This window comes from Canis lupus, chromosome 20 (genome assembly GCF_048164855.1).
Source record: "Canis lupus baileyi chromosome 20, mCanLup2.hap1, whole genome shotgun sequence".
NCBI classification, from domain to species: Eukaryota; Metazoa; Chordata; class Mammalia; order Carnivora; family Canidae; genus Canis; species Canis lupus.
Window position 1 is genome coordinate 2826044 of NC_132857.1, and position 26447 is coordinate 2852490.

General features: G+C 44.7%; 1 protein-coding gene and 1 long non-coding RNA gene across 15 annotated transcripts in view; one reads left to right on the forward strand and one right to left on the reverse strand.

The window, feature by feature from the left end:
* INPP4B (inositol polyphosphate-4-phosphatase type II B) overlaps positions 1 to 26447 on the forward strand; it is a 709031-nt gene that overhangs the window by 458612 nt on the left and 223972 nt on the right. For 8 of the 14 annotated variants that reach the window (XM_072788249.1, XM_072788250.1, XM_072788263.1 and 5 more), the window contains 2 exons: positions 4955 to 5005; positions 11352 to 11431. In XM_072788249.1, coding sequence (XP_072644350.1) covers positions 4955 to 5005; positions 11352 to 11431 — 131 coding nt within the window. Of the gene's footprint in view, positions 1 to 4954; positions 5006 to 9808; positions 11083 to 11351; positions 11432 to 26447 lie in introns of those variants that run through there. The other 6 variants (XM_072788257.1, XM_072788256.1, XM_072788251.1 and 3 more) reach the window with 4 other exon arrangements.
* On the reverse strand, positions 10271 to 13980 carry LOC140611609 (uncharacterized). The gene is made up of 2 exons (XR_012012705.1): positions 10790 to 13980; positions 10271 to 10547 (listed from the first exon to the last, which is right to left on the reverse strand). It is a non-coding gene; the product is annotated as an uncharacterized lncRNA (long non-coding RNA).

Consider the following 26447-nt stretch of genomic DNA (forward strand, 5'->3'; position numbering starts at 1 on the left):
CGGAGATCTGCAGTGTAGGATGAATTTGGAGCAAAGTAGATTCTCTGTTGCTGGATTCTGTGCCATCCGCTATGCCTCCAGCCGAGCTGCTCCGGGCGAGAGCTGCTCCTGCTTCGCCTCACAGTGAGCAGATGGTCTCACCACACGAGGCCCGGGTGTGGGACCCTGGTGCGTAGAGTCGGGGCATCGTGGCCTCCCTTTCTCTGGGTCTGGATGCTCAGGGATGGCTGGCGTTGAGGCTGCGCTGCTGCCTCAGTGTCACCGACGAGGAGTACAGCAGGCCCCCCGCCCCTACTCTCTGGCAGCAGCGCCCGTGCCCCCCGTGCTCCCTGTGCTCCCCGTGCTCCCCATGCTCCCCATGGCAAGGCTGACTACTCTAGGGTGGGTCAGGCCGTGGATGAGAGTGTTGCAGAGCTCCGTTCACCCGTTGCTCGGAGCCATTAAAGCTTACGAACTAGTCTACAGGGATATCATGAAAGATTGAGTATAAGTCACTATATGTTACCAGGTATTTGGGTTTTTTTTCTTTTTTCAAGGTAAATGTAGTATCTCGATGTTTGAGCGTATGAAAAAAAAAAGGATTGAATTGGTTTTACGAGAAACTTAAACATTCAAGACGGAATATATAATCTACATCATCATTTCTATTATGTGATCTTTCTTTATTTGATATCCTAAAAGTCTAGACAAGAGGAAGTTATAAGAACTTGAAATGTGTAGTCAGATATACATTCCACGTTCCAGGAAGGACAAGGAGGGGCATGATAAAGAAAACCAGGGAAGAAGATTGCTAATAAGACCCAAAAAGGGAAAATGAATTCCAGAGGAAGGCCAGTAAATCTCAGGAGGCATGACATTGCCCATGAGCGGGAGTGTTCCAGGTGTCGCAGTGACAGCCGTCTCTTCATCCCTTCCTCATCGGGAGGCCTCATCTAAATCAGCCCAAGGTTTTGTTTTTGTTTCTTGTTGTTTCTTCAGTGACATATTCCTTCAGTTTTCCCTATCCCCTGTCTCCATCTTCCTCTTTTTCCTGTTCCCTCCTTCCTCTTCTCTTCTTCTTTCTTTTTCTCCCATCCCCCCTCATTTCCTCTTTCTTCTTCCCTCTTCTCTCACTCCCCCCCTTCCTTCCTAAGAAAAGGAGGTTATCTGGGGAGAGTCTGTCCTAATGAGGTAAACCTCAGTGTCAGGTACTGTTCCAAGTGCTGGAGAGATGTGCTGCAACAACATATGAGGTCTACCATGAACTGTATGCTAAAGATAACTAACATAAAGACGAAAGGCAACTGGCATAGAGAAGCTATATAATTCTTCCACTGCGACCCAGGGCAGAGCTGGGATGCTGCGGGGGGCTCTGAGAGTGTCACTCCTCTACCCAAGGTTCTTACCTGACTTCCTGTTGCCTATGCATTGCCTAAAGCTCCAGTTCTATAGCATGACGGACAGCAAATGGCCGCAAACTCTCTTCCCAACATATTTAACTCTTTCTATTCCCCTGATGACCCTCATGTTATGGTATAAATACTCTTTTCCAAACACGAATAGCCTTTAACAACCTCGTGACACGTGCCTTTTAGCAACACCGTTTGCTTTGTCATGATCTCCCTTGCCTAAAACTCCTACTCATCCTTCAATACCCAGACTCTCCTGACATTCACAGTCTGAATTAGTTACTCCTTACTCTGAATGCCTGTAGAAAAGTGCTCACATTTCCATAAAGGCTGTGTTAAATTATACTGAGTTTATTCATATATTTGTCCCACCCACTAGACTCTGAAGTCTCAAAGAGAAGGAATGGGACCTTATTTTCTGGTAAATCCAGTACTCGCCACTTACTGCGTGTTCACTGTAAGGAGGGATATATATTATGCAAGAGAAAGCATCATCAGTGTATAACCGATACACCGTAACATTTGTACCATTGACCTTAAATATAAAGGTTTCAGGTCTATGTATAAAACTCTTTTAAACAAATGTTTCATATGGAAATCTGACTTCATAAAATTCAAAACTGGTTTACAGTTTTGTTTTTCAATTCCTCTAATTCAGGAACTCTGCTAGTGTCTTTTTTTTTTTTTTAGGATTTTATTTATTTATTCATGAGACAGAGAGAGAGGCAGAGACACAGGCAGAGGGAGAAGCAGGCTCCCTGCAGGGATCCCGATGCAGGACTCGATCCCAGGACCCCAGGGTCACACCCCAGGCTGAACGCAGACGCTCAACCACTGAGCCCCCCAAGCATCCCTTTGCTAGTGTTTTAAACATGCCCTGATTTGGGAAAATGTGACATACATTTTTAAAAATACTTCTGCTATGTAAAGGGAAGTTCATTCTTTTTCCTCTCTCTCTCTCTCTCTCTCCTTCACACATGTACACACATTGGAAATGGTAAACGAGTCCATGAATGTATTTAGATTTTTTCACAGTGCAGAACTTTAGATTAAGAATATTTTTTTTCTATAACAATTTATTTATATTTCTAAGGAATATATGTTCTGCTAAGACCAATATCAATTTAACAACCACATTGCAGTAATTGTGAATATTATACTACCTTATTCAATATTATATCCAACATTGGATCAACACAATGTCATATCATTACATTATTTTGATATGTGTGTATATAAAGTATATATATGTCTCCACATGCCTCATGCAGTCCTGTATAGGTTGACCTCCACCAGGGTCTGACTTCTTTCTCTGTATTTCTAAATTCAAGCATTTCCCTTTGGCTGGTGTTATTTGGATGTCAGATATTTTCTTAAAAGGATGCGTAAGCAAATATATACGTGTGTGAATATATTCACTGTATATATATATATATTAGGCATTTATATATGTGCACTATATACATATAGTGTACACCATATATATATACACTTTATATATGTCTCCTATATGTATAGTGTGTGAATGTGCATACAGTAGTCCCCCCTAATTCATGAGGATACTCCCAAGACCCCCAGGAGATGCCTGAAACCACAGATAATACCAAATCCTACATATACCGTGTTTTTTCCTATACAAACATGCCTATCATGAAGTTTAATTGATAAATTAAGAGTTTAACAATAACTAATAATAAGATAGAACAATTATAACAATGCATTGCAATAAAAGTGATGGGCATGTGGTCTCTCTATCTATAAATATCTTATTGTATTATGCTCACCCTTCTCATGATGATGTGAGATGATAAAATGTCTGTGTGCTGAGATACAGTGAGGGGCATGACGTAGCGTCACACCGGCATTGGCCTTCTTTCTGACCTTAAGGTGCATCATGAGGATGATCCTCTGCTTCCTAAAAGGGCGGTTGACTGTGGGTAATAATGAGCCCATGGAAAGTGAAGCTGTGGATAAGGGGGAGGACTGTCTACGTCTGTATATGTAGAGAGACGCAGAGACGGAGAGTTTACGGTCTCTGTGTGTGCCGTGGTGGGTGCGTGTGTGAGGGAAAGAGGGCGAGACCCTATACATGCACACGCTGTACGGCCCGCTGGTCTCCTGTTAATACGGAGGCTCCTCATCCTCCGAGGCCAGCTGATGGTTTCCAGCTCGTGAGTCGGAGCGGGACACCCGAATGTCCCGGACCGAGAACGTTCACGCAGCCGCCACGCGCCGGGGCCCTGAGCCGGTGGGCGCGCTGTCGTGAATCCTGAGCTGAGCGCCTTCTGCATGCAAGTGGTGGTGCTCACTCTGTTGAGATCTGCCCCGTCATTCACGTTGTGCTCTGGTGAACAGTTCTGAGCCGTCAGGACTGACAGATTGTGCCAGCGATGGTGTAGGGTCTGCCCCACAGACACAAGGGAAGAGCATCATGCAGCTCCCCCCACCCAAGCGCTCTCCACGGAGGCGGACACCGTGTGGAAGGGTAGTCGGCCCGTAGGAACTGGTTCAACCTTTGTGGCACCCCGAGCAGTGTTCCAGGTGTCCCCCCACCTGGGGGACTGGACCAGGTAGGGTCGGGCATGTGGGGACTGAAAGCACCCGAAGAGAGTGCCAGTCATAAGTGGCCGTGTTGTTGCTCCTCGTCGGGACCGGGGCCGAATGACCCCGAGGACGCTGATCCGTCGTGTCCGGGGCTTGTCTCCCCTTCCGTCCTGCTTTCCCTCTGCTCTCCAGGTAAACACAGCTTGCCTGTCCGCTGCTCCGCGTTCCTAATCCTGACTGCAAATTAGGATCTACTGGATTCAGGCTTCATGTCTTTCTTGCTCCTACTGGCTCTTTCCTAAGTGAGAAAGATCGGTGTGATTTCTTTTCATTTGAAACATTTTTTTCCTTAAATGGAGATGCATTGACTGGGCTGCACGTTAGACCCGATGCCCGGGGCCGGGCGGGCAGGAGCAGCCGGGGCCCGCGAGGTCCCCGGGAGCGCCCGGCGGAGATGTGCATCCGCTCCTCATCTCAGGGGCTGAGGCTTCCGGGAGCACCTGCAAACCTAGGAAGAGCTTCCCCGGACGGCTCATTGTTTCACCCTATTTCCCTCTCCCCCCACTTGAGAATTAGTTTCCAAATGAATTTCGGTCATGGTATCTGACAGTTTGGCCCAGACCCCTCAAGCGGGAGGGGTGGCCTGTAAAGACCGCGGGTTCGCTGCCCGTTTGGAGGGAGGCTCTTCGTGGGGAGGGCATGGAAGGGCCCTCCTCGAAGCAGCTCCTCCCTGGACTGTCGAAGGGCGAGGGTGAAGGGGATTCCCTACGGCGCGGCTGTGTCTGTGTTAGACGCGGGGCCAGGGAGGCTGCGGAGTCGTGTCTACGCGGGCGAATCGGGGCGCTGAGCAAGTGTAACTGGCGGCGCGAGGCGCTGCAGCAGGTGCTCCAAGGTGCCGCAGTCGTGGTGAACCCGGGCTCTGGCCATGGCCATGGCGGACCGTGGCACCCAGCGCTGGGAGGGGCTGCGGCCCTGTGTCCTGTTTTGAAATCACACAGAAAATGTTTGGTTTTTCTCTGTAGGTTCAAACCAGTGTCCTGCCTGAACGCCAGGATCCCCCGCCGGAGGCCGGGGTAAGTGTTTCCCATGTTCAAAGGGGCACACGCGTCACTCCCAAGGTCATCGGGTGGGTGTCCACCCCTGTGCCGTGTGGCAGCTAATGACACGGGGCTGCGGGGGGCGCTTCTCGGGGTGCCGGCCGCCTCGGGCCCCTCGGGGAGCCCCGGCCCGGCCTCTGGCAGCGCCCTCAAGGGAACCCGCTTTTACCTTCGCGGCCGACAGGCGAGTCTGCAGTGGCCCTGCCCGGGCTGACGAGCGACGCCCCGCGCGGTCCGGCCGGGGAGCAGGCGGGGGTCAGCAGGTGCGGGCTGCGCGGCCCGGGTCCGCCCCATCGGCAGTCTGCGGGAATTGCGAGGGCAGCAGGAGACACTGTGCGGTCGGCCTAGGCTGGGGGATGGGGGCATCCCCGGCGAGGGCCCCTGGGCTGCGCACGATGAAGGAGCCTGGACCCAGTTGGGCTAAGGAGGCCGAGGGCCCCTGGGGCTGCTGCTTGAGCATCTGCCCGCCCGGCTCAGGTCGTGACCCTGGCCCTGGTCCCTGCTGGGGGGCTGCGTCTCCCTCTCCCTCTGCCCCCGCCCTTGTGGGCACGTGCGCGCTCTCTCTCTCTCTCTCTCTCTCTATTTCTCTCACTTGCTTACTCATTGTCTCAAATAAGTACATAAAATCTTCCCCAAAAAAGCTGTTATAACGAGGCCAGGGCCCTGAGCCACCCAAAGGGACTTGCAAGTCCCCAGCGATGCTCGGGCGCCAGTGCTCCCCCTTCCCCGGGGTGCGTACGGCCACCCAGGAGCCCCCCCCGTTTTTTTTTTCTGATACCTTTTTTTCACTGTGACTAGTTCCTTTGTCTTTTTTCCCTTCTTACGTGATGGGAAACTGTTGTAACCATGTCTGTTAGAGTTGACGGTGAAGGAAAAGTACATGGGCTATGAAAAAGGGCCTGTCCTCTGAGTTGCCGTGGGAGATGTTGTATATTGACCTAGTGCTGTCAACTTTAGCTCTGCAAAGACCTTTCAAACTTATACCACAGTTCCTGTATGCAGTTTTATGAGAAGAGGTCAGCGTATTATTGATATATTCATTTAACCTCTAAACAGGCACTTTTCAATGAAAATATTATGGGTGCCACAAATGTGTGCTATATATCTTAAATTTTCATTTTTTAAAAATTTTTATTTATTTATGATAGTCACACACAGAGAGAGAGAGAGAGAGAGAGGCAGAGACACAGGCAGAGGGAGAAGCAGGCTCCATGCACCGGGAGCCCAATGTGGGATTCGATCCCGGATCTCCAGGGTCACGGCCTGGGCCAAAGGCAGGCGCCAAACCACTGTATCTTAAATTTTCTAGTAGTCCGTGCTTTTATTTTATTTTATTTTATTTTATTTTTTATTTTATTTTATTTTATTTTAATTTAATTTAATTTAATTTTTTATTTTTTTATTTTATTTTTATTTTTTATTTTATTTTATTTTATTTCATTTTTTATTTTATTTTATTTATTTTATTTTATTTTATTTTTATTTTCTTTTAGTCCGTGCTTTTAAAAAATTAAAAAGAAACAGGCAAAATTAATTTTAATATTTTGTTAAAGTCAATATGTACAAAATATAATCAGGTCAAGGGATTATATATGCTAATTAATAATTAGCATGAATAATGAATTATTTCACACCCTTTTTTTCATACCATGTTGTATAAATTTGATGTGTATTTGATGCGTACAGCACACCTCAAGTCAGAGTCGCCACAAGCCTAGTGCTCCAACCAATGGCTCCCCACTGGATGGTACAGCTCTAGATAGTGCTTGGAAAAGCTTAGGAGGCTCTTGAAAATTGTGGCGTAAAGGAACCCTATACCCTGATTAAAGGCTTTGTGGGATGAATACAGGTGACGGAGGCTCGGCCGCTCACGGCAAGGAGTACGGGGCTGCGGTCTTCCGGCTCCTTGTGCAGTGCAGCTCAGCCGGGGAGCGTGGAGAGCCTTCTGCAGAGAGATGCGCAACCCCAGTGAGCGTCCTCCACCCTGTGACTTGCTCAGAGCCCCCGCGGGGCTGGTGGGATCAACTGCTTACGTGTCACTCTCTATGGAGAGCACGTCAGGATTGGGGCAGACGCCCCAGTGTTGGTCGCCCTGCTTGATGTCACTCTCCAGCCAGGTGAGTGAGTGAAACTGCAGGAAGCAATCCAGGGACCCTCTGCGTTGGCTGCTTGCACCAGAATGATCACCGCGGGGGGCGGGGGGGCACTCTCACGAGCTAGCAAAAAAGGTCAGAGCCACATGCTGCGCAGGCATAGAGAGCCTGGGCGGAGGGAAAGGGAGCGGCAGCCTGTCCTGGAAATACAGCCCGGCGTAATGGGGACAAGGGATGCCGGATTGGGAAGCAAGAAACCCGGATTCCAACTTGGCCTCTGCACATTAGCTGGTTCTGGAGCCACGTGCAAGCGGTTAAGTCCTTGCACTTGCACGAGCTAAGTGCCTTGCTCACTTTGATTCTCACGACCACAACTATGAGAAAGATGGAGTTCCCGTCTGCGCCTTTCCTCGTACCGCGGTCAGGCCTGTGGATGGTGAAGGGACTCCTTCCAGACCACAGACGTGTGACGACAAACAGGGCCTGCCAGTCCCCGCTGAGGACAGCCAGTCCAGGGGCCGGGAGGAGTGATTTAATGGCCCAGATTTCCATTTTCTGGACAGAATAACATTTAACATGACACTCCAGACCTCTGAGCTCCAACTTCAGTGAGACTCTAATTTTTTTTTGTTGTTGTTCATCTTTCAAATTTTTCCACTGATATTAGAGCTTCCAGTTTAAAACCTTTATGACGAGAATTTTAGAAACAGCCCCGAAGAAGAAGAGCTGGAAAGGCTCATTCCTTGAGTTGTATCTGAAATATAAAAATCTTCGAAAAACCTCTCTCAAATGCTATGGTTATGTCTACAGTGACAGCAAAGATATAAAATAGTTTTAGATTAAGTTATTCTCTTACATTAGCCTTAGTGTGCTCTTTCCCTCCATGGGGACTTAGGTTTCAGCGACAGAGACTGTTTCCCTCTGATTCATTCTTTTTACAGGAGGCCAGTGAATATTCATGCAAATGAATGAGATGTTTTATTTATATTGAGGTGAAGCAAATCCCTAAACACCTGCTAGAAAGTAAATATACAGGCAAGTTCCACCGTTAGTGACACAGTGCGGAACGGTTAGACGCGGTCTTTGCGGGTTTCACCAATGCACTTTATTTGTATAATGAATAAGATCTTATTTATACCTAAATAACACCTCCTCCGGTTTGACATGTTTTAATAATGTCATTACGTAAATTAGTCTTTAACAAGTTGAGTGGTTTCTGCCGACCCTCTTATCCTTTGCAATGAGGCATGTCGCTGCCAGTGATGATGGAAAGTCCGACTCGGGGGCCTTGCCCTAGGCCTGCTGCGAGCAGACCTAGATGGAGGCAGGAGGCGTACCACGTGGCCCCACTGTCCTGGGCACTGGGCTTGGCTCCGCAGCGGACAGTCCAGGACATTCAGGGGCTGAGGTCCCGACTCTACAAGCAGCTGTGCCTCGGGCTGTGTGTGTTGCTCATGTTTGAAAATAGTCACTCCACCTGTCCCTCCCTGCGACATTCCAGTCTGGGGCATCTGCCACTTTCATGGATGAAAAGGCCTCAGTGACAGTCGTGACATGTGCAGTCTGTTCTGTGAATCCCCAAAACCATCCATACCTTCGAAATCTCAAAAGGCGGAGAGAAAATAATGTGAGATTTTGAGGCATCATGAAGTCTCTATGAGTTCAGAGCTTCCTTTGAGTGAGGAGAAAGGGCGAGGAGTAGGAGTTTAAAACCCTGATAATCAGGGAAAGAGGAAGCAAGAGAGTTGTCTGTTTAGACACCAGAGGCTACAGCGAGCTTTGCAGCAACAACACACAGTCCGGTCTGCACATGAAAGTCGTTTTGATTTCCTATGTTTATTTTATTTTATTTTATTTATTTTATTTTATTTTATTTTATTTTATTTTATTTTATTTTATTTTATTTTTTATTTGTTTTGTTTTGTTTTATTTTGTTTTATTTTATATTTTATTTTATTATTTTATTTTATTTTATTTATTTTATTTATTTTATTTTATTTTATTTATATTTTATTTTATTTTATTTTTTATTTTATTTCATATTTTTTTTAATTGCAGTTCAATTTGCCAACATACAGCATAACACCCAGTGCTCATCCCATCAAGTTTCCCACGTTTCAGCTAACGATAGCACTTGGTAGATGCCCGCAGAGAGAACATTCTAACATCCATCTCTACCACGGCGACGGACTGACACACTAGGTTTGATGCCAGTCGTTCATTCCTTCTCTGTCAGCGGGTGTTTATCACATGGCCTACTATGTGCTGGGCCGTCGGAGTCTGTGGGAACACAAAGGAAGGCTCCTTGTGGGGCTTCAGATCTCAGTTATTTTCAAGGGAGTTACACAATAAGCAAATATACATATTTTATTATTTTATTTTTTTAAATACTTTATTTATTTATTCACGAGAGAGAGAGAGAGAGGGAGGCAGAGACACAGGCAGAGGGAGAAGCAGGCTCCGTGCAGGGAGCCCGATGCGGGACTTGATCCCGGGTCTCCAGGATCACGGCCTTGGCCAAAGGTGGCGCTAAACCGCTGAGCCACCTGGGCTGCCCAAGTATACATATTTTAATATGTATTTTAATTTGACTTAAATAGACATATCTATGTCATATGGTGGTAAGTGCCAGTAAAGAAAAATACAACAGGACAAGAAATAGAGAAAAGCAGAGTGGATAGCTGGGGAAGGGGTGCTCATGACGGATGTTCTAGGAACATCCTCCATCCTCTGTCTCTGAGGAAGTGGCAGTCATGCCTTGGTCCAGCCGGGTCGTTCCCAGGCTCTTCTCTGCCCTTTGCTGGAAAGTCACCCTAAATTCCTTCGCGCTTGGTTCATGGAGCGCTTGCACCGCCTTTCCGGTCTTCACTCCCACACATTGACGTCTCATCAGAGATTTTTTCCCCCAAATAGTATTTTCACCTGATGTCCTTCGCCTGGTAATTTAGCCCCATAATAGTCTCCTGGCTTCGGCGAGGTGGTGTCTAGGCTCTTCGGGTTTCCAGTTAGTGTATTGGGTTTATGCTTCCTAGCGCAAGCATCTCCGACTTTAGAACTGGGTCGTATGTCAGATGCCCGCCTTTAGATTTTTTGAAAAAAAAATTCTAAATTGAAAAGGGGGAGAAAAATTTGGACCTGAGGCTTTTTATTTTTTTTTATTTTATTTTTTTATTCCTTAAGCTTAACAGCTGTGAAGTGTAGCTGCAGCCTTTTTTGTACGAAATAACTGCACAGTCTTCCCTGAATCGTCCCTAGGCTCCTTAAGCCCAGGCTCTCGATCCGGTGCAGACCTGCAACAGATAGAATTGTTTGACGATAGAATTTTCTAGAAGATGTAGTGTTGACTTCTTGTGAAGCGTCACAGTGTGTTGGGCAGCAGTGGCCTGGATGGTCTGGGTTTGATAGGTTCGTGGTCACTTCCTGACCTTGAGGGGGAAACGAGAAATACTATTTATGGTGGACCGTAACATCGTGACTTTTAAATCAGAAGCAGCCGGGAATATTAAAGAGGGACGAAAGATCTATATCCTGGAAGAGGAAAACCAATTTGGAGTTTTATTCTTTACATTACGAGTCCGCGAGCGTAGAGGGGAGATATTCATAGACAGTCCACAGCCAGTGTGATAGGTTAAGAAAGCAATTTTAGAAAATGTGACCGAATAAGTACCTCTCTCTCCTGTGTGCTGGAGTGAAATCGTCCCCTGCTCGTGTAGAAACGGCAAAAGGAAACAAATGCTCTTCATCGTCGCCGTGATGGGGGAGAAACACAGCATTTCTATTTATAACTTGTACAAGAGTCCCACATAAAAATAGCTGCAGCCAACAGATTTGCTTATATGTGGAGTCCAAGGGCGCTGCTGCCAGGGGCTTGGGGACTTGTGATCGGGACGGCGGCGGCTCCGGTAAAGATATCAAAAGTCTATCATCCTGTCCTCGGCCTCGGTTTCCGCGCGGAAGAAAGTTAGTTTGCAGGAAGGTCCTGGCCTCTGGATCTGGTTACTTTCCAGGCTGCTGGGCTCTCTGTTTTTAATGAAAAGGAAGCCCGGACACCCCTGGGCTTCCCCCCCGGAGGAGGACGTGTCACTGCGCCTCCGTCAGGGTGACTGTGTGTCTGCCGGGGAAATACTCGCAGGCGACCGGGCTCGGCGCTTCCTTCTCGGAACGCTCGTAGGGTCGGTGCGACAGCGAGGACTTGGAAGCTAATGGAAGCCGTTCTTTCTTGTTTTCAGCGCAGCTTCCTGGGCTATGCCAGCTTCACCGTTGGGGAGCTACTGAGGTCCAAGGAGCAGCTGCTCGCCCTCAGCCTGAGGTGGGTCTCGTCTGTCTGTCTGTCTGTCTGCAGAAGTGCTGTCGGGTGAGTAGCCTGTGACTCTGGCTGAGACCTCGGGGCAGGAGGTCCTGGCTCTCGCAGCCACTTAGAGGTCACCCCGGCCGGCCCGTGGTCTCTGCAGCAGGAAGGCCCAGCGAAGCAGCGATCATTCATCCAACTTCACGGTGAAGTTCACGGCCCGCGTTGCCAAGGCTCAGCAGCCGTAGTCGGGGAGATCTGCACGGTCCCCAAAGTGGCCAGGTGCTTTGGTGCGAGCAACCGAAATGATGAGCATGCTCTTAAATACTTTTTTTTCTGCTACTTATTAAATGTCAGTTTTTAAGTAAAGTTCTAGGTTTGGAATATGTTTGCAGGTGGGTGAGTTGATTTTCTCCTTTTTTAAATATTTTTTTTCTGCTACTTCTTAAAATGTCACTTTCTAAGCCAAGTAAGGTTCTAGGTTTGGAATATGTTTGCCGGTGGGTGAGTTGATGATTAGTTGATTATTCTCTCTCTCTCTTTTTTTTTTTTAAGCTCATTTGGTTGCTCTCCTGTTACATGTAAGACATAAGTTAAAACAGACTCCTAAAAAAAAACAAAAAACAAAAAACAAAAAAAACAAAACAAAAAAATACAAAGAAAAAAAAGCAGACTCCCAGTGAAGCAGGCAGTAGATCCCAGGTAATTTTGCGTATGAATACGATTTATTTTGACATAGAAGACGAGACAGCGATGTTTAGGAAGTTGTACAGTGTTTTTATGCCAATAAGAGTATGAAATAGAATAAACTGTTTTTGAGCTTCATTATGAATCCCAAACAACCGTGTGCCGTCTTCTTTCTTTTTAATTTTTATTTTTTATTTATTTTTTATTTTTATTTTTTATTTATTTATTTTTTCATCTTTTGACGGAGTAGTAACACCTACAATCTTGTGCCTGTGAAGATCACCACCTCGCGATACTTGCATAGTATAATAAAGTACGAAAACCGTAGAGAACCCCGTTTGTGAGTCTCAATAAGTTGTTCTCTTGATGGGACGTGGAGACACCTCCGGGGAAGAGATGGGCGCTCGCCCTGCGCCTTGCCCCCCCGAGGACCCCTCGCGACTCACTCATTTGAGCAAAGACACCGTGGCGATGCTGGCACCTGCACTGCTGGCTGGTATTTCCTGATCCTTACGTTTTTGCATTTTGACTTAAGGGGGGTATAAAGTGATTCAAAGCCGCTCGTGTTCATACAGAAAGATCAGTGTTGATGGGTTCTAATGAGACCTTTATCCTCATTTTCCGCTACGTCTCTTAAATATCTGTCGCGTGTTACTGTTGCTGTTGTTGTCATCATATCTTATTTGGGAAGACATCGTGAATCCTTCATAGTTGCATGGTGTCATTCCCAGTGAGACTTTGCTGTGGTTACGTTCAGCTGGAAGTCTGCATGCATCGGCTGAGAAGTCTAGCTATCGGTGTCGCCGATACTCTGGAAAATAAGTGTCAGCGCCCAGCGTGGGGGTGAGCTCTGAGCAGAGCACCCCGTGCTCATGATACGTGGGGTCCAGCACTAAGCTGACTTAGGGCGACTAGTAGGCCAGGCGTGTTCCAGGTAAGATGCGCCGCATCCCTCCCGCTGCTGACGCGCAAGCTGTCGCGTCGGTTATGTCGTAGCCACGTTAGTGCCTCACGTGTAGACACTGCCTTCGACACAGGAATCAGGGCAACGCGAGTTCTCAGTGAAATGAAAATCAGTCGACACCTACGATGCCTTGGTGGCAGAGTGGGAGCCAGAGGGTCAGATTCGGAGTCCTACCGTGGTGAGCAGACAGGAACATGATTATTTTGGGTTTGGGTGCAATCAGTAGGAATTTCCACTTTTGATTTTTAAGACCTCTGCCTAATGCTTATTTGATTCTACAAAAGGAAAACAAGTTCAGCAACAGAGAATTGAGTTTTCTCCCAAAATATCTTTTTTTTTTTTTTGACTAATTCTGAAATCAGGGAGGTGGGTGTGTAGGTTATTCTTCTTTCCTTCCCTTTTCCTTCTTTTTCTTTTTTTTAAAGATTTTATTTATTTATTCATGAGAGACATAGAGAGGCAGAGACACAGGCAGAGGGAGAAGCAAGCTCCATGGAGGGAGCCCAATGTGGGACTCGATCCCGGGACCCAGGGTCTTGCCCTGGGCCGAAGGCAGGCGCTAAACCATTGAGACACCCAGGGATCCCTCCCTTTTCCTTCTTTGCCAGAATTGTGGGTTTCTCTCCCCATTAACCGGACATGTTGCAGACTTATCATTGCCTTTTGGTCTCTGACCCTTGAGGCTGTCCGCTTCAGGCGTGACTCCTCCTCCCTCCCCGGCCCCCCAGGAGCCTCTGAGGTCTTGTGCTGGGAGAGCATTCCGTTAGGGAGAAGAAGCATTTTTGTATTGTTTTGGTTGTTTGTTATGTTTTGGTTTGAATGTTGCTTTGCACTGATAACATCTGCATTTCGTTCCTTCTAGATTCCAGGCATTATTTCTATTTTTTTTCTTTTTTTCTTTTTCTTTTTTTTCCCCAGCATTATCTCTTAAGAGGTTTACTTATTTGTTTCAGAGAGAGAGAGAGAAGGAGAGAGTGGGGGGCGGACAGAGGGAGAGGGAGGGAGAGAACCTCAAGCAGGCTCCCGCTGAACACAGAGCCCCACACAGGACCCGATCCCAGGACCCCGAGATCCTGACCTGGGCCGAAATCAGGAGTCAGACACTCTACTGACTGAGCCCCCCAGGCGCCCACCTCGCCGTTATCTTTAAAGCAATAGAAATCTCAGGTTTCTGTGAAACAAATGCACAGAAACGGGGTACATTTGTGTGAACATTCTTTGTGGTGAGCTTCCCAAGAACCTGTGTGATTTTGTGTCCGTTGTCCCTTCGAATTGTTTCTTACCAGGAAACTCCAATCCCAGAACTCTCCAGCTAGCTGTACGGAGTGCCATAGTTTTCATGTGGCCACGATGTCGTTTGCGCTTTGACCTGGGATTTTTTTTTTTTTTATAAATTTATTTTTTATTGATGTTCAATTTGCCAACATATAGAATAACACCCAGTGCTCATCCCATAAGTGCCCCCCTCAGTGCCCGTTTTTTTAACAGAATTTGGAGTTGAATTCTTTTCCCCCCTGCATGAGATTTAAAGGGGGCAAGAAGTCTGTGTCTTATTTATAGATGTAGACTCAAATTTCACGAAATAGCATGTAGCCCGTTTTTAAAGTCGTTGGATAGGATCTATTTGCATGCATTAGAGACAATGCCTCCCACGCATCAGGTGGTCCTGCTCATGTAACGCATCTTCATTTAGACACATAGCCACTCACTTCCCGTCTGAGCACTCCAGCATCCCGACTGAACCTGGTGTCTTTACTTGGTACTCACCCTTTTCCTTTTTTTTTTTTTTTAAGATTTTATTTATTTATTCATGAGAGACAGAGAGAGAAGCAGAGACACAGGCAGAGGGAGAAGCAGGCTTCATGCAGGGGGCCCGATGCAGGATTTGATCCCGGGACCCTGAGGTCACGCCCTGGGCCAAAGGCGGCACTAAACCACTGAGCCACCCAGGGACCCCCTCACCCTTTTACTTTTGTATTCTAAGTTACCTTTTCTTGCTATTTTACACTTGGTAGTTCCTCTCTCGTCTTCTTTTAGATCTGAATTATATTTTCTGTTCTTGTTCCCTGATTGGTCATCGTATCTTCCTGACTTTCAGGGTAAGGTCCCTGTAGAGAGGCTTACAAATGTAGGCATGAAAGACAGTGGATATGGGACGCCTGGGTAGCTCAGCGGTTGAGCCTCTGCCTTTGGCCCAGGGTGTGATCCTGGAGTCCTGAGATTGAGTCCCACGTCAGGTTCCAAAGGCAGATAAAAAGGGGGGGAAAGGGTAAAACTTCCTTTTTGGGAAATCCTTCTCAGAAGAATTGAGACAGATGGATGCGTCTTGACCTTGTCTCTGTTGCATATGAACTCCGTCGCACGTGGCCCCGTAGGTGAGGCTGCGTTCCGTGCTCATTCACTCAGCCGGCGCCGAGGAGGAATTTTTTCATGTGGTGACTACAGTGATCGGTTTTTTTAGAAAAATATCTAGAGGGCATCAGTTAATGTTTTGCAGCTGTTACCAATCAAGCTATTAATGAGAAGGATCTCATTGTTTATTGAGCATCTACTAGCGTGCAAAGGAGGTCTTCAGTGCCCGTCACGCGTGATCTTTGTAGCCCGCGCCGCGTTGTCATCCCTGTTTCACAGCAAGTTTTGCAGCTGCCGATGGTACAAGTAAGATTAGAATCCAATTTGGTCCAATTCCAGAGCTCGTTCTGTTTTATCTTTCTGCCTCATAGGAAGCTAATGATCTAATGGAATCTTTGCTTCCTTCTCTATTTTATATTGCTATTTTTTTTATTTATTTGTTTGTTTGTTTATTTATTTATTTATTTATTTATTTTTATTCATCTATTTATTCATCTATTTATTTACCTACTTATCTATTTATTTATCTATTTATTTTTATTTATTCATCTATTTATCTATTTATTTATTATTTATTTATTTATTTACTTATTTATTTGTTATTTTGTTTTTCTATTTTATATTCTATCCTTTGGAGAGTTTCAGGGGCCTCAATTCTTTTTTTTCCTTAATGCTTCATCTTAAAATTCAATTGCACGTGCCCACGACATAGTAGAGGTTCAATAATTACTTGCTGGAATTTTTTGTTTTAATTTTTTTAAATTTTATTTATTTATGATAAGCACACAGTGAGAGAGAGAGAGAGGCAGAGACATAGGCAGAGGGAGAAGCAGGCTCCATGCACCGGGAGCCCGATGTGGGATTCGATCCCGGGTCTCCAGGATCGCGCCCTGGGCCAAAGGCAGGCGCCAAACCGCTGTGCCACCCAGGGATCCCCTACTTGCTGGAATTTTGATTCATGACCAGGACTTCCTCGTATTTATATGGATGCAAACTGAGGACCATATATTTCTGAATGGCATCCCCCCAAATTAGTGAATATAATGCAGCCGACGCATCAGACTACATCCGAAACCAGTAACTTGCAGGGTAACAGTGAGGGATGGATCGTAATACACTGGAAAGGCTGAAAACCGTGTTTAGAATTCACTATTTCAGCGTAGGCCACTTTGCCTTGTCACAGAGTTGTCGGTGGGGCGCTCAACGAGCGCCCTGGTATTTCTTCTGTGACCTTTTGCATGTGACCCCTCCCAGGTTAAACAAAAAAAATCTATATAATTTTATCAGAATGGGTGTGACAAAATATTCTTGAGCTCATTCAGAAAAAGAAAACCTGTTTTCATTTATTCTGCTGCATTCACCGTAGTGATGTCATGTGACATACACCTAGGACTCCCGTGACTCTAGGTAGACTTGAGGTGTCGTTTTAATTTTTTTTTAAGATTTTATTTATTTATGAGAGATACAGAGAGACAGGCAGAGACACAGGCAGAGGGAGAAGCGGGCTCCCTGCAGGGAGCCAGGCGCGGGACTCAATCCTGGGACCCCAGGACCAAGCCCTGGGTCGATGGCAGGTGCTAAACTGCTGAGCCATCTAGGGATCCCCTATGAGGTGTCGTTTTATGACACCCGGGTATGTGGGAGAGGCCTTGAAAGACATGCACAATAGATGTCCACCGTTTGTTTTTAAATTTCCCCTATTTTATGTGACATTTATACGTGTAGATATTTATGCCTATATAAACATTCAGAGATTGTGTGTGTATGGGTATGTGTTTGTGCATCTGCATTATTTTAGGATTATTTTGCTTTCTTACAAACCATGAATACTTATTTTCCACTGTTGTCAAATGTATGTGCTTAGAGAAGGTAAGGTCCAAATTACAAAATCTTTAGATTTTTATTTTTTGATGTTTTGCTTGACCTTCTTTTTATTTTAAAAGATTTTATTTATTTTTTCATGAGAGATAGAGAGAGAGGCAGAGACCCAGGCAGAGGGAGACGCAGGCTCCATGCAGGGAGCCCGATGCGGAACTCGATCCCGGGTCTCCAGGGTCAGGCCCTGGGCCGAAGGCGGCGCTAAACCGCCGAGCCACCCGGGCTGCCTGGACAGAAGGTTTTAAAGGATGGATTTATTTTCATTTCAAATGGAATCAGACTTTCATAGAGTTCTCATTTCCTATCACTACTCGTTCCCTGTATGCAAATAAGAGTCTTGCAAGTTTCCTTAATTTAAGCACCAGATTATACTCTTTAAAACCATATGTATGAGTATCTCTTTAACGACATCTTCTCTTATCAATATTTATTTGAACTTCAGAAGGATTTAAGAACTTACAGCCACGCACTTTAGTAGTCGTATATTTTGAATGTATTTATTTCTCTTTTAAAAGTCTTCCAGTATCAGAAAGTAGGGTTATGGCAGAAAGTTCTGTTGGTTCCACAACACTGATTCTCTATGTGTGTCTAGAATATTTTCTTTTTTTTTTTATAAATTTATTTTTTATTGGTGTTCAATTTGGCAACATATAGCATAACACCCAGTGCTCATCCCATCAAGTGCCCCCCTCAGTGCCCGTCAGCCAGTCACCCCAACCCCCAGCCCACCTCCCTTTCTACCACCCCTTGTTCGTTTTTCAGAGTTAGGAGTCTCTCATTAGAACATTTTCTATATTAAATAAAGGCAACGGACTTTGGGAACTGGAAAAAAAAATCCTCTTTGAGACGGAATTGCATATCTGTGATTATTAAAGACACAGTAGCATTATGCTCTTTTCAATGCACCAATGGAAAAGTTAGAGGACATGGATGACATGGAAAAGCTACTTCACTGATGCTCTTGCATAGAATCTTCTAAAAACACACATTAAAATCCCCAAGAGCAACACAGAAGGCCAGCGCATGGTCTTCTTTGGGAGCGAGCAAGCAGGGAGACACGCAGGTCGGCGGCAAATGCACTCGCGTGATGGATCCAGACGCACAGGTGAGGGGAGAGCCCTGCACCTGTGGGCCCTTCCTTCTCCGTGTCTGGCTTGATCCAAGTGGACATCACGGGAAGCGCCTTGGCCCCGACACACTCGGACCTTGTGCACCTGCAGGGAGAGGCCGCTAAGGCGCTGTGAGCTTTGCAGTGGGTCACGCTTGTCCCGTGTCTTCCCTCATCCACCTCCCTGGCAACCGGGTCTGGAAGGTGATATGTCCCTGCTTTGCACAGCGGCGTCTGACTTCCTCTAGGTCGTGCCGCTGGGACAAGATGGAGAAGGGGGATCACGGCAGAAGTGTCCTTGGTATCAGGGGTTTCCTAGGGAATATGCATTTTGTCTAGAATCTTAAATAGTTTCAGAGAACAGAGGAGGCCTGGGCACTTCAGCTTCCTTTTAGACTCTTTCGTGGCAGGAAGTGCAAACTCCAGAGGCCACACGTGACTTGCACATTTTGAGACGGGTGAATGTCAGGCAAGTATCGCTTTCTCGTGTCGAACGTGATGCCCTTGCCGTGGCTGCCACACTCCGTCACGGAGCTAATGAGATCAGGCCTCCTGCCTCTTCGCAGTGACCTCGCTTGAAAGCAGCTTTTGTCCGACTTTAAAGCTCAGGAAGGGATGTGATATAGTAGGAAGCACAGCAGGCTTTTACGCCAGACTTGGGTTCAAGTCCCAGCTCCGCCGACAGCTGCGTTACCCCCGGCATGTCGCCCGCTCTCCGTGACGTCTGTCAGGGGAAGTCATGATGACCTCCCTCCTGCGTGATTCTGAGCAATTCACAGATGTCATGAAGTGCTTGGCACCGCCTTGCCTTAGAGAAAGCACCCAGCAAGGTCGGTTCCCTGCTTGCGCTGAGCCTTCTGATGCCCTCGACCGTAACTCAGTGTTCGCTTCATTTGCTTGTTTAGTTTGTTCCAGTTTGTTCTTTCCTCTCCCTCTCTTTCTTTCTTTCTTTCTTTCTTTCTTTCTTTCTTTCTTTCTTTCTTTCTTTCTCTTTCTTTCTTTCTTCTTTCTTTCTTTCTTTCTTTCTTTCTTTCTTTCTTTCTTCTTTCTCTTTTCTCTTTATTTTATCTTTCTCTTTCTCTTTCCTCTTTCTTTTCTCTTTTTTTCTTTCTCTCTTTCCTCTTTATTTTATCTTTCTCTTCTTTCTTTCTTTTTTCCTTTCTTTTTTCTTTCCTCCTTCCTTCCTTTCTTTCTTTCTTTCTTTTTTTCTTTTCTTTCTCTCTCTTTTATCTTTCTCTTCTTTCTTTCCTCTTTTCTTTCTTTCCTCTTTCTTTTCTCTTTCTTTTTTCTCTTTCTCTCTCTCTTCTTTCTTTCTTTTTCTTTCTTTTTTCTTCCTTTCTTTTTTCTTTCATCCTTTCTTTCTCCTTTCTTCCTTTCTTTCTCTCTTTCTTTTATCTTTCTTTCTTCTTTCTCTTTTTTCCTTTTTTCTTTCTTCCTTTCTTTCTTTCTTCTTTCTTTCTTTCTTTCTTTCTTTCTTTCTTTCTTTCTTTCTTTCTCTTTCTCTCTCTTTTATCTTTCTTTCCTCTTTTCTTTCTTTTCTCTTTCTTTCTCTTTCTCTCTTTCTCTCTCTTCTTTCTTTTTTCTTTTTTCTTCCTTTTCTTTCTTTTTTCTTTCTTTCTTCCTTTCTTCTTTCTTTTCCCTTTCCTTTCTCTTTCTTTCTCTTTCTTTCTTTCCTTCTTCCTTTCTTCTTTCTTTCTTTCTTTCTTTCTTTCTTTCTTTCTTTCTTTCTTTCTTTTTCTCTTCTCTTTCTCTCTTTCTTTCTTTCTTTCTTTCTTTCTTTCTTTCTTTCTTTCTTCTTTCTTTCTTTCTTTCTCTTAAAGATATATGTATTATTTGAGAGAGAGAGTCAGAGCAAACTGGGGTGGGGTGGGGGATGGGCAGAGGGAGAGGGAGAGAAGCACCAGCAGACTCTCCACCAGGTGGGAAGCCCCATGTGGGGCTCGATCCTGTGACCCCCGAGACCATGACCTGAGCCAAAACCAAGAGTCAGACATTGGACCAACTGAGCCGTCCAGGCACCCCTGAAGTTCTTTCTTAAAATGTGACTTCCACAATTCTCTGAAATGGTCAGTGGCAAAGGGGTCAATTTAACCTTTGATCTAGAAATAATGTTTCTCTTCTTTTTTTAAAAAATATATTTATTTATTCATGAGACACACAGAGAAAGGCAAAGACACAGGCAGAGGGAAAAGCAGGCTCCCTGCAGGGACCGGATGCGGGACTCGATCCTGGGACCCCAGGGTCACGCCCTGAGCTGAAGGGAGATGCTCAACCACTGAGCCCCCCAGGCATCCCTGGACATAATGTTTCTATTATCTGAGAAATAAAGTCTAACATCAGACAGGGCTCCTCATCAGGTGGCACAAACTGGCGAGAGGCATGTGGAGAGCAGTTTGGCTAAAACAGAAACAGAACTGAGCAGAAAATTTTCAAGAAATTATTTTACTAAGATTTGGACAATATAGCATTGAAATCAGGACAGAAATTCCTGCATATGACACAAAGAGTCAACTGCTGTTGGTGTTTACTGAGGCACTTTACTGCTGCGTATGTCACTGTCTACAGAAGCAACTTCAAGTGACATTCCTCAGACCCAGACTGTGAGAATATAGGGAGACACCACACACAGAAGTAGGGGCATTGGCTTCTCCAGCTGATGGTGTATCAACATCCCCTAGGGACACAGTTGCCTAAAGTCAGGAAAAAGCTCTGACCTAAGCCACCTGCTACGCATTATTAAAATTATATCGATTTAATATGAAATCAGAATATGCAAAGTGTGGGCTCAAAGTAGCAGAGAAGCAGAAAGAGTAGGTGGTTCAGAGACATCCATGCATCCGGCTCTGCTGCTGCTGAGCAGGACGGTGGCCTGGCCTCACGTGTGAGCTCCCCTGTGGAGTGGGGACAATGGTGGTTCCCGTCTCGCAGGCTGTGGCAGGGTCCACAAGGCTTACTGATGTGAGATGTGCGCGACAGTGCCTGACGCGTAGTATGTGCTCAAGAAATGCGACCTATGATTTGTATTTATTTATTTGTTTTTTTTATTGAGTAGCTTGCCTAGCCTTGGGTTTGGTGTGGCTTTGTTTTTGCAGATGAGGATTGGACATAGTGTATAGAGCCTGGTGCAAAGCAGGTGCAAATCCTGCTCATCACCTATCATTAAAACCATCGCTGTTATTATTCGGCATTTCACTCAACTCATCTTTCATTTATAACATAAATTGCTCTGCAGTCATATATTTTGCGTTTTTCTTTATGTTCCTAATCCATTTTCATGAGGCTGTAGGTATGACCATGGAAACCAATTAGCACTTTCTTAGTTTGCATTATTCAAAAGGTGTCATATTCCTCAGATTGCAAATTAGACCTTTCAGTCACCGAAGGGACAGCACATGCTTGGAGCACGCTTTAATAGCTTCTCGGCTTGTATAGAAAAGCCGGAAGCCGCTCCTCTTTTAAAATGCATATCACATAAAGTTAATATCTGTACACAAAGACCTACCTGCTTAAGAACTTTGAGAGCTAATGTAGCTTTGAGGATAATTTACAGGAATGATTAGGTCTGCAAGGAATTATATTTGACCTGAAAATTTGGTATTGGATTTGCTCGTATTTACTAAAGTCACTTTCCTCATTATCACTGTACATTTCTGCTGCTCTGGACACATTTCAGCTTTTTCTAAAGAGTGTTTTGTTTTGTTTTTTTAAAACACGAATATCCCTTCAGTTTATTCATATATTTTCTTTGAATGGAGGAGTTTTACGTCAAATAACTTGGAAAATGCTGTGCTAAAAAAAACGAAACGGGTCACTCTGCTGTAGGACTGCTCAGGGCCTTCGTTAGTCAGTCCTTGGGGCCCTTGGGGACTCTCAGAAGACAGGTGTCGCCCGCAGCTTTCCCAAGCTAATCTGAGCACAAGAAGCCTTCTTCATGGGACACCTGTTAGCAGCTTATCAGATGCCGTGTTCCAAGAAACACAGCTGCATGGTTGAGAAAACGCAGACTTGGAGCAAACACAACCAAGGCGTGGGCGACGGCCTGTATGTATTACCCCCCCCACACACCTGTTCTCGGACAGCAGCGTCTGTAGGCAGGGCCCCACCCTCCTGAGCCCTCGCTCCCCCACACTGTGGCCCGGCGCATGGGCCCTGAACAAGCCCGACCCATGAGCAGGTGTCTAAACATCTGTGTGTAAAAACCTCAGCCAAGATCTACAAGATAGTAGGTCTGCTGCTTCAGCTTTGCCGGCAGCCGCACATGTCACCCCCGACGGTGGTCGCCACTTCCTCTGTCGTTCGTGGTGGCCTGTGCACCCTCTACGCCTTGTGAAAGTGGAAACCAAATCCCTCTGCTTCTCTGGGACCCCTCTTCTTGGGGTTTTGAGCTCAGTTTTAACTTTGGTCAAAACACACACAACGGCACTTGTATGTGGAGGTGGTGCACCTTCGATTCTTTCCCATGCTGATCACTGACGATTTTTCCCCCATTTGTGGCTACCTCTCGCCCAGGGAACGAGTCCTACCAACCCAGAGTGGCCTGGAACTCTCCAAATGGACTCTCGTTGGGGACTTAGAAACAAGAGTCTCCGGGCGTGTCAGTGGAAGGTGCTGGTCACCACCCCCACCAGGCTTCTTGGCTGCCTATGACCAAATGGTGGTCTGGCTTGAGATTGGTGCCTCAAGGAGGAGGTCGAAACGCACCACTCGGCCAGCTGGTGGTGGCTTAGCGAGACCACCGGAGGGTTGCTGTTGTAAATTATTTCCAGGAGGGTTTGACTTTGCCGATCTATTGATCTATTGATCTATTGTCAGCTCTACTTAATACGTATGAGTGAGCTCGTTGGAGCGACCCTCCCAGAGGGAATATAGAAAGTCACCTGCCCTGGGACACCTGACTGGCTCAGGGAGCTAACCATCCAACTCCATTTAGCTCAGGTCATGACCTCAGGGTCTTGCAATCAAGCCCAGAGTGACCGTGGAGCCCGTGTAAGATTCTCTCCTTCTCCCTCTGCCCCTCCCCACCCTCTCTTTCCCTCTGAAAAATGATAATAATAATAATTTTTTTTAAAAGAAAGTTACCTGCCCCTTGACAATGTATTCCCCCTTAAAGCATGCTCTAGCTTAGGGTTTTTTTACCCTAATCTATTAAGTAAAATTCATTTCTGTCTGTAGTTCTGTGGCATAGTATGGCTATCTCATGGTACAAGTACAGGTGATAGAGATGGTGTGCAGTAGACCTAAGGAAGGGAAAGAATTGGTCAGGAAAGGAAGACAAATATGATTTTACTAATGGAAGCTAAAGAAACTAGAAAACATAAAAAAATATAAGAGGTTTTAAGAATGCAGAAGAAAAGGATGAGATCAAAGATAACAAAGATATGATGTAGAATGAGAAAGAAGAAAATAGAGTTTATTTTGCTGCACTTGATTACATTTAGTGCCAGTGTTTGCACATTGCTTTCAATATATGCAAACCATTTTGTAGGCTGTGCCACAATGAGGGATAGTTGCTTCTAGCAACGGGCCCACCCTGTTTTATGGGTGATCTGTTGGGTTCCTTGATCAATGTACTTAAGCTTATTAGAGTAAGAAATACCTAATAGAAATACCGAAATGCCTAATAATGAAAAAGTCTTCTTTAGAGTACGGTGGGGAACGGATGAATTTGTCACACTATGGAACAGTTTTACATCTTGCATATAAAGGAAGTTTTTTAAGTCAACTGAAATCATTGAATGATGATTTAAGTTAAGTTGATCTAAGTGGTGCTGGGCATGTATTATTGCATTATTACAAGCAAATGAAATGACCGGATTCACTTGTAGACACATGCCAAGTAGATCTTCTTAGAGTCACACATGTCAATTGGAAAATGAATAAGCACACTCCTTTAGAAATTAGTATAAGAATTGATTGTTAAAAACAGATTTAAGGTGCCATAATAAGCCGGGGCTAATCCTCATCCATCCATTGAAAAGCAGAGCAGATAACCTGAATTTTATCTCATTTTTATCTTCTTCAACATTGACGCAGTCTCTCCAATTCAAAGCAGGTTTGAAAGTTTCAATCCTAAACTTAAAAATGGTGTCTAGTGAGGGTTATTTTTCTTATCTAGACTCAAACTGAAGATTTTTCCAAGGACTTAGAATAGGAGAAACAGTCTCTGAGGGTCCTTGGGTTTGCGTATGTGTTGGGTGGACTGCCAGCCAGCACTGAATTTCTTGGCTATTGAGACATAGCTCTAGTACCACTAAAAATGAATTGCTTCTATGACTGATTCTATTATTGCTTCTGTGATAGAGCTTCTAAAGTGCTTTTTTTTTTTTTTTTTTTGCTTTTAAAGTACTTGACGGTTCTTAGGCCTGTGGTTGTAATGTTGGAGGAAGTTTCTTTCATCAGGAATGTTAATTACTTTGCTTAATTTTCCCATAAGTAAACGTCACTTGCTAATGATAATAACACCATAACACCATTGAGATTAGCTTTAAAAATGTGTTCATAAACTAGATTTTAAGGAAAAATCCCTTCATATTTGGGTAGGAAAAAAAAAATTTTCTCCCTACTCTTTCATGCCATCTCTTCCTCCCTTAGGCCCCCACTAGTCCTTGAAACAAGTACCATTCAAGTGATATTATCTTTCCTGCCAAATTCATTCGAAGAATATATTTAAATAATAAAGGATATTTAGGAGGAAACGGTAAAAAGACATAATTTGTTTCTTTTTTTTTTTGACATAACTGGTTTCATAGCATTTGTTATAAAATTTTATTATTTTCTCAGAGATTGTTTTTAAAAATTCTTGGAGTTAAAAAGTGCTAGTCGTGGATGTGATATGGCAGCAAAATTTTCTTTGTGTTTCAAGGATAAGGTGAGTAAAAGATGAGAATACATATTCTTTGGAGAGTGTTTCTCCTTTTTTATACTTTTCAGGTCTATTCTTCAATGAGAGCTTTAGTCACGTTCCATCTAGTGCCTTCTCTATAGAGAGATGGAGTCAGAAAGGAGGACTGATGAATTTCCAAGAGATAAGGAGGGTTTTCTTCTGGAACTGATTTTAAGAATAGAATCATGAACAACTCTGAAGTTGGAGAGGCAAAGAATGGAGAACAAGCAACATTTTATGACAGCAAATGGAAACTCATTCTAAGAAAAAGTTTCCCTTTCTATTTTTTGAGTCATGCATATTAATAATCAACACATAAAGCCAATTCATAGGGGTCCAATGCAGACTCTGGGACTGTAAACCAAGTCACATCACTCTTAAAAAGTGTGGCCCCTTCTGCTATTAACTAGACATTAACTTCAAGAAGGAACTATGTGTGTATGTTCACTTCAGTTTTATTGGCTCAAAAATGAAGACTTTGGGTTTGATTAGATGAACGCTAAGGTTCTTCGTGAAGATTGTCACTATCTATGACTATCACATGCTTAAAGGGGGTTGGATGAGGAAACAGAAATGAAGGGGTGAGGGTTGCAGGCAAAAAGAGGTAAGGGAGTAATTTTTTTGCATCACTTAGAGGACCTAATTAGTGAATTATACAATACAAAGTATTGATTTTTACTGGATAACTTCTGTGTTCCTGGTAGCTCTTCCACAATCTAGTTTTAAGAAGTCTTTAGAAACAGAGGTACTGCTTAGAGTTTTGAGGGCACCTCACAGTATTCATCTGTAATTGGGATAGAGAGTACCTCATAACATCAGAATTGAGATTTTTTTAGAAAATAATGCATGCGATGCAATTGCCATAGTACCTAGTACATAGTAGTACTTTTTATAATAAAAATACTATTTATATTATAAATATATATTATATTAGTATTATATTAGTACCTAATAAATGATCTTTACCATCATTATCATCATCAACCTGAGTGTCTCATAACACTAAGCTGAATAGCTTTCTTTTTTTTTTCCAAAAATGAATATACACCAACTCTAGGCTGTTTATGCCTACCTGTCTTTGGTTATATGTGTCCTCCACCTGTGGCCAGCGGGTGAACCATGTGTAGTTCAATAGGCAAACAGTGCCAGTCACATCTGGAAGGTG